The sequence below is a fragment of the Curcuma longa genome, unplaced genomic scaffold (assembly GCF_044706935.1).
Source record: "Curcuma longa cultivar G26 ecotype Majalengka, Jawa Barat unplaced genomic scaffold, ITB_CL_G26_1.1 contig_14549, whole genome shotgun sequence".
NCBI lineage: Eukaryota > Viridiplantae > Streptophyta > Magnoliopsida > Zingiberales > Zingiberaceae > Curcuma > Curcuma longa.
Genome location: NW_027429806.1, coordinates 3,670 through 12,377, shown reverse-complemented (window position 1 = coordinate 12,377; position 8,708 = coordinate 3,670). Strand labels below are relative to the sequence as shown.

Here is an 8,708-nt window from a genome sequence, read left to right as displayed (position 1 = left end):
CATTAAAAATCAATGATACTTGGGGCAAGACTGCACCAATATCTTCTTCGATCAGTAGTTAATCCGTCGTACTAAGAAATCAAGGAGTGGGTTGTAGTTCAAAATCCGTAGACGCTCAGTGGCAAGCGCTATGCCCAAATATTAAAAGGATATAGTCCCCCTGGAAGCATGAAACTCATGTTGGCACTAGAAGGAATAGTTATACCTATTAGTTGCTTATATTCTTGGAACTTGTTACTCAAATTTAAATGCAGTTGACTTTGTAATTGCTATATGCATGTATATGAAGGTAAACAAATTAAGTCCATGAGGATTATAGGTTGAAGCTTATTTAAGTAGATCTTCGAGCAAAAACATGGAGTGCCAATATAATATGGTACAAAATTATACCATTTGAATTTGATGTTAAATGCTGACACAGAATTATAGATATATCTATTCTGCCAATTTATAAATTTGGAGCATGAAATGTAGGAATGATCACTAGCAAAGCAATGAAAATTATTGATATGATGCTTAGAAAAAGAATTAATATTTTTTATTTATAAGAAAAAATGGATAGGGAGAAGGTAAAGATGATAAAGAACTTAGATTTTAAGTTATGGAACATAGGCAAAGGTAAAACGAGAAATGAAATAGGAATTATTATAGATAGTTCGTTAAAAGACGAAGTAGTAGTAGTAGGTAGGAAGGGAGATAGAATTATAGCTATCAAGATAGTGATAGTAAAAAAAATATTAATGTAATTAGTATATGTGCACTTCAAGTAATATTAGATGAAGACATCAAATATGTATGTTTTCGAAGATCTATATGTGGTAGTAAAAAAAATTCTAACAAACAAGATGATTTTAATAGAAGATTTAAATGGGCATAGAGTAAGAAATAAAGAATATAATAAGGTCCATGAGGGTTATAATTTTAGAACAAGAATTGAAGAAGAAATAATTATATTAGATTTAATAATAGCATATGAATTTATAATAAGTAATATGTTTTTTAAGAAGAGTGAAGAACATGTGGTTACATTTAAAAGTGGGAACAATGTTGTAAATTACCTTTCTTATGATTAGGAAGAGAGAAAAATTTATAAAGATTGTAAAGTTGTCTTTGGAGAAAACTTAAGCATCCAACAGAGGTTAGTGGTGTTAGATACGCACCTCAAGTATAATATTAATAGAAAGAAAATATACATGACTCTTAGGATCAAGTGACACGAATTAAAAGATGGGAAATAAAATATTGTTAAGGAGAGGGTGGAAGCACAAGTATTTAAAGAAATACATGACGACTCAAATACGATATAAGATAAGATGATATCGAAATTGAAAAAGTGGGCAAGAGTGTATTCGTTGAATCAAGAGGATGAATATTACGAAATAAAGAATTTTATTTGTGGAATGAGCAAGTACAGAAAAAATTGACGAAAAAACAAATAGTTTATAAGTTATAAATTACTGTGCACTTGTAAGAATAAGCAAAATTAAAAAAAATATATTGTAGCCAAGAAAGCAATGAGTGAAGTTAAGAATGAAGTTTTCGAACGCTTTTATCTTTAGCTAGATACAGAATAAGGGGAAAGGAATATCTATTAAATAGTTAAATCGAGAGAGAAAAATAAAGGTTCATATCTAAATAAGATGTATTAAAAGATGAATCCAATAGAGCACTAGTGAAGAATGAGGAAATAAAGGAGCAATGAAAGAGATATTTTTATCAACTTTTTAATGAAGGTTTAGGTACCAACTTAATTTAAAAAATTTAAGTAGGTCAAAGGAGTATATAAATTTAAATTATTATTGAAGAATTTAAATTTCAAAAGTAGAATAGGCATTAAATGATATACAAAATGAAAAAATAATTGGATTGGATGAATTTTAATAGAGGTATGGTAGTACCTAAGGAAGCATGATATTGAATTGTATACGAAGTTATTCAACCTTGAATTAAAAATGAAAAAAATATTGAAGAAAATATCTCATCATTTGAGGGTAAGTATGCTAATCCCTTGTAAAAAAACAAAGGAGATGTATAAAATTGTATGAATTATAGCGGCATTAAGCTAATGGACTATACTATGAAACTTTAGGAAAGTGTGATAGAAAAAAATTTAAGGAGACCAATGCAATCAAATATCAATTTGGATTCATGGTTTGAAGGCCAACGATAGAAACTATACTTCTTAAACATTGAAAAGTATCTAGGAATGAAGTAGGATTATATATGAGGTCCATTGATCTAGGAAAAGTTTATGATAGAATTCTGAGGGAAATTATATGGAGAATTTAAAAAAAGAAAGGTGTTAGCATAGCGTATATTAAGATAATTAAAGATATGAATGAGGATGTAATGACAAGTGAAGACTTTAGGCGGATTAACTGAAGCGTTTCCTATAGAAATAGGATCTACTAAGTTTAGATTTTTATACATTAATTTGGATGAACTCATTGGACACATACAAGATCGTTATTGTGGTGCATGGTATTTGTAGATGATATTGGTTTGGTTAATGAGATTTCTTTTTGATATTGTTTTGGTTAATGAGACAACTAAAAGAATAAGTTCGAATCTTAGCAGGAAGCACTGGATGTAAAAAAGTTTTAGCCTTAGTAAAGACATAATATATGAAATTTAAATTAAATAGGAGTAAACGTAACAACGCAATTGTTAAAATAGGAGATGCCGAGTTATAGTAATTGAGAGTTTTAAGTATTTAGAATTATTTTTGAGAAAGGATGAAAGGGTTGATAGAGATGTTTTACATACAAGCAAGATGGTTGGAATGGAGGAGGGCATAAGGTACCTCTAAAGGTTAAAAGAAAATATTTCAAAAATGATGGTTAGACCTATTATATTATGTGTAGTTAAATGTTGAACTATGAATCGAGCATACAAGTAGTAGATGAGAGTCTCAGAAATGAGCATACAAAGTGGATGTGTGTATGAGGATGAACAAGATAAGAAATGAAAATATTAGAAAGAAAGTAAACATTGTGCCTATTGAGGGAAAACTCCAAGACATACGTTTAAAATAGTATGAATATATACATAGACAACAAATAAATGTGATAGATACACACATTTATCAAGGAAGAGGCTAAAGAAGAATTAATTAACAATGATAAAATGAGTTAAAATTATTTAAATATAAATGAAGATATAATAAAGGATTGATCCTATAGTGTAGGAGGATCTATATGCTACTTAGTGGGATAAAAACTTACTGCTATTTTTCTATATATACTATTTATTATCTTTTTAAAATATTTGAAATTTAAAATTATGTTCCCATTGTTGGCTAATAGCTGGTTATCAATTCAATCACGACAATGAATTGTCATGATGTTGCTATCACATCTCTAAAATTAGCTAAAAATTTAAAAAAGTTAAATTTTAGATTCAATATTTTGTAGAAAGTGATGAAATCTGCTAATGTGGTGTATTTTTGCTATTTATTTTTAAATTTTATTTTATCTAACTTCAGATTTATAAAATAAAAATATTGACATTAGATAATGCATGCCATTTATTTATTTATTTTCTATCCTTGGTGATGTGAACCCAGTTGAGAACAAAATCTTAGGAACTCAAAGCAAAGTTGAGAACAAAGTCTTAGGAACTCACAAGGAGAAAAAAAGTCAGACTAGCTGCTGGTCCAACTGTTGGACTGAAAGAGAAACAAGAGAAGCCGACAACTTGCAACTTCCATATAAGTGAGATGATGCCACAACCAGCGAGGAACAAAAAGTTATGAGTCAATGAATGCCACAAGAATGGACTTGATAAGTTCAATGTTCCCTGCAAGAACCAACAAAGTGAGAGCTTCACCAATACATCACTCATCTTCCCCTCTCCTAGCTAAACACCTCCCCTATTCATAGGGAAACATGTTGAACTTGCCTTTATGAAACCCTAAAAGAACAAGTGAGCTTAAAGCCCATTACATTCTGTTGGACTCTTAACCTAATTGGAGACTCGGATTAAGTTAAGCAGGCTGCATGACTTGCAATTGGCTGCAGCAACTCCAACCGCAACTCTAGCCTTTAATTTTTTGATTAGTCCATTGAATGTTTCCTTCATAAGCTTAGCTAGGGCCCTTGTAATTGGTCCTTCCAGGATATGTAAGAGATCTTCTACTTGCCTTGGAATTAACTGCTCCTTCCTACCAGTGGCTTCTGCTTGAGTCTCCTCTGTTTGCTTGGCTGCAGCTCAGTCTTTTCCTTGGATCTCATCACTTAGTATTTACTATCTTTATTTTTTTTATCTTAATGGATTTTGGTTTTTTTAAATGTTATTTGCTAGCTGCAGTCATTTTTAAACTGCAATTTGAGTTGCAACTTCAAAGGTCTAGTTTGCAAATTAATATGTAGATCAGTTACCACTTAAAGGCAGCCTAAACAATTTTCTGCAATTGCTATTTGTGGTTACGTATTTGTTGGCAGTCAAATAACCCCATGGATAAGTTAGACTAATTTGAGAAGCTTAATGAATAGGCAAATGATAATTATACCAAGACTTTCTTTGTCGATGGTATCTGAGATATTTCCTCATGTGCTTGAATTGTGATAAGCGAAGCCTTTTCTGTGGAGAGACCTTCAAGTTTTTATTCTTTGTAATAAATTTCCATGTTTTTATTTTTCTTAGATTATACTTTCATCATTCTCATTATTTGTCAGAACTAAGAACATGCCATACTTGACTCTGCCATCTGCAGCAGCAGCAGCAGCACTTGATTTTATTGCATGCTCTTGGATCTTTAGTCCCTTAATTTTAGTTTTATTTCCCTTTGTATCCTAACGTAGTTTCTTGTTATTTGCAGTCAAGGCAAAAGGCACTTTCAGATTTACATAGCATGCAAAATGAGAAGGTGAAAAACTTGATTGTATTCATAGGGTTATAGTTCTGAAAAATATATTTCTAATTATTACCAATCTTATTTAAGTAAGCATGGCTTGGAGGTGGTATTTGTTACTTGATGGTTTTGCCCACAGTGCCTGCTTGCTGTTTAATACAAGCTCTGATGCAAAGTATCCTACTCACAATTTCCTATGTTTCAGCTTGAGAAGCTGAGTGACCGACAAAGCCAACCTGAGTCACAGCTTAAGTTCATAATAGAAGCCTGGTTACAGGTAAAGGTAAATAAGAAATAATGTCCAGTGTTTTCATCTTGTGTGCTGACATGCCTCCTGTTGTCAATATTAGATTGTAGAATGTAGGCGAGTGTTGAAATGGACATATGCGTATGGTTATTACCTACCTGAGCACGAACATGCCAAGAGGCAGTTCTTTGAATATTTGCAAGGTAGGTATGCATCATCCTTTCTTTCAGCTGGCAAATACATGTTACTACTGAATTAATTATGCTTATTTCTTATTTAGGTGAGGCTGAGTCTGGATTGGAACGTCTTCATCAATGCGCTGAGAAGGAGCTCCAAGTATACCTTGACGCAGAAACTCCTATGAAGGATTTCAATGATTTCCGCACCAAGTTAGCTGGTTTGACGAGGTACTTTTTTTTTTAAGTCTCAATTGGTAGTATAGGAAAATTGGAGTTTGGCTTCTAATTGCTGCAAAATTTTGCTTATATTGTGTAATGTAAATTGTTGTACAAGTTGCTCTCATGCAGAGGTAGGACATTACATGCCTCACCTCTTCATGTTAAAAATTTAAAATTTGGATTTCAGACATGTGAATCCATTAGGATTCTTGAGTAGTAGAATCCATTGCATATACTAATTGCAAGTTTAGATAACATTCTCATCATAGCATGTCAGAGGTACATAAAATATATTCAATCTGTGAATAAAGTTGTCAAGTACCCAATTAAGGTTGTGCGCCTGAAGGGGAAAATTTGCCCTTTTCCTGTAATTACTTCTACATGCCACTTAAATTGGATGATACTGTGGTCTAGTTCATATTATATTTGTTACATTAACAAAATCTTTTTTCTGAGTTGCTTTGTGCTATTCTCATCCGCAAATTCCAGAGTCCAATCTCAATGTGGGGCTCATTCACATTTTAGTTCTAGATTTCTATATGCAACGAGGATATTATTTTGTGGTGCATTGTCTAATGACAATTCTTTGTTTTTTCCCCCTTTCGGCCCACGTAAATTTCAGTGTGACCCGCAACTACTTTGAAAACCTAGTCCGAGCCCTGGAGACTGGTTTAAAGGATGTAGGCTCTTCTAATAGCCAAGCCACCTGTAGTAAAACTTCAAGCTCGAAGAGTTTGGGCACAAAGGGTAAGGGTGGCAAGTCTAAAGCAACAGGAAACAATTCCAGATTAGCTGGTCCCAGCCACAGCTTGGATGAGAGCAACCTCTGGTCCTGCGATCACTGCACCTATGCCAACCCTAAATCTGCCAAGGCATGCCAGATGTGCGAGCATCAGAGGTAGAACAGTGAGAGCATCTTCCCAATTGCCATGTTTCATCTGTCTTCACATCGCCAGTCTCATCTGTCTATAAAGAACATTAAAGTTATTTTGGTAGGATCTAGTTCTGTGATCATTCCACAAGCTAGTGCCCATGATCTAAGGTTATTTGCACATTGCAAGAAGGGATATGAAATAACAGGAAACCTAGTGCGAGGGGAGGAAAAATGAAACAAAAGAATTATCTGTTCATGTTGTTTGTTAAATTATAAGCTGATAGTGTATTGTACTATCTTGTTTAATATATATGTATATAGATTTTTAATGGTGGCTCTTTTCCAAACACACTTGTTTTCAGAGAGTATCAATCGCAGTTGCTGATGTTGAGAAGGCATTACAAGTCTATGAGAAATGACAATGGAGTCATAGCAAACTAAACATATTTAGCAGACACTAACTGCCATTATCTCGTAAAAATCTGATCAGATCTGCTAGGCCTTTGGTCAACTATTTCCTAGGCAGTTGCCCACTGATGAAAGATAACAAAATTGATTAATATTGTATTTTATATGCATTTAAACTTTTGCATTTAAATCAATATGTAGATGATAAAATAAACTGAATTGAATAAACAAATTAGGTTTTGGGCATTAAGTTGAAGTCAAATTAGGTATTGAAGGAATTGATTGGATGTGTTCGGAATCGACGATTTTAGAAATGTTGACTCTTAATTTTAACAGTCCAAAGTGGTTATGATTTGATTTATGGTTCACAAAGATTTAAGATTATTATTATTTTATTTAAAAAAATATAAAAAAATTTATATATTTATTTAAATTGTCTATGTATCTTTTTAGGGTACAAGGGAATTTACCTTTGTTATTTTAAAAAGTGACGTTATTCACTTTGATTTCTTGTTCTCGTAGTGGGTATTAAAGTCTTCTATCTCGTTATCTAAAAGTTACATATTTTATATAGTTTTTTTGTGGTTCTCATTTAATCATCGTGTAATGCTTGTGTTTTTAAAGAGTCCAGAGATCGTCTTTTATTTAATATATTACTTTTAGAACTTAAACATTTGTTTTACAACAACGGTTAATACAGAACAAATTAGAATTTTTTTTTAATAATAGAGAGGATAAGAAAACTTTAAATTTTTTTTGTGTCATCATTAAAATTTATCTTGTTATTTAAGTCACTAGAATAAAAAAAAAGTTAGAAAATAATTCTTATATTTTTGTTTGAAACTTGAGGTTTTTCGTTGACGTTTTGCTCATTCTCTTAATAAAAATTATGATTTTATTAGTTTTAAATTACTCCTATTAATATTTTTGTATTTCGACATTTCATCTAAAACATCAAATTTAAATTTAAGATCTAAAATAAATATAATTAAATAAATATAAAAAATATGATAAAAATATATTTTTATTTTACTTTTATTGTTAAGATGCAAGGAGATAAAAATTCTTTCATTTAAAATTAAAATTATATTATAGAAATTCATCATAACTAAATAAAAAATATGATAATAAAAATTATTCAATTACATCATTAAATATTTTTAAAACTTCATAAATACTATTGCATATATTTATTAGTCTCAAAAATAAATATAATAAATGAATATAATAATTTTATATATTAAATAAATATTATAGTAATTGATATATTAAATTCCAATGTATTAGTTTATCACATGAACAATTTTTAGTTCTCATTCTATTAATTTTATAAAATTTATCATATTATTTTATTATATTAGGATATGATCATAAATAAGAAATAATAATTTTTATTAATTTAATGTAATTTTTAAAAATTATTATCTATTTTGAATGTATAAATTTAAAACATGATATACTCAGATTCGTATATAAATTTAAATTCATCAATATTTATAATATTAAAATTAATATTATCAAATAATATTTAAAATATTTTAGCAATTAATTCATATTATTTTAAAATTAAATATAATAATTGAGAAATGTTGTAATTAATGTACGCTTTATCAACGACTTGATGTGTTAATAAATATTTTTAAATTGTCTAGAAGTTATCAATACAATGACAACTCACATCCATATATGAATGATTTTATCAATGATCACTTCAAATATCAAAACATTAAAAATATCAAAATATAAATATACTTTATTATTTAATTTATTAAAATTTTTAATTATTTTTTTCTTTATTAATTCTTTAATTATATAGTTCATAGAACATATATAGTAGATGAGTTAAGTGATTCTTAATTGCTGCTTCCCGATTTATCTCCTCACAGATGGTCGTGAGATCGATCGTGTGGGGTCGCTAGGGTGGCGGAT

General features: G+C 30.2%; 1 protein-coding gene across 1 annotated transcript; it reads left to right on the top strand.

Moving 5' to 3' along the window:
• Nucleotides 1-4,819: 4,819 nt before the first annotated feature.
• Nucleotides 4,820-6,700, top strand: LOC141816151 (putative E3 ubiquitin-protein ligase ARI8; the record flags this gene model as incomplete). Its single annotated transcript, XM_074703985.1, is given in 5 exon segments — nucleotides 4,820-4,867; nucleotides 5,058-5,129; nucleotides 5,203-5,302; nucleotides 5,380-5,506; nucleotides 6,120-6,700. Coding segments are annotated over 5 exon segments (627 nt in total), but the record flags the coding sequence as incomplete, so codon positions are not given.
• Nucleotides 6,701-8,708: the final 2,008 nt, after the last annotated feature.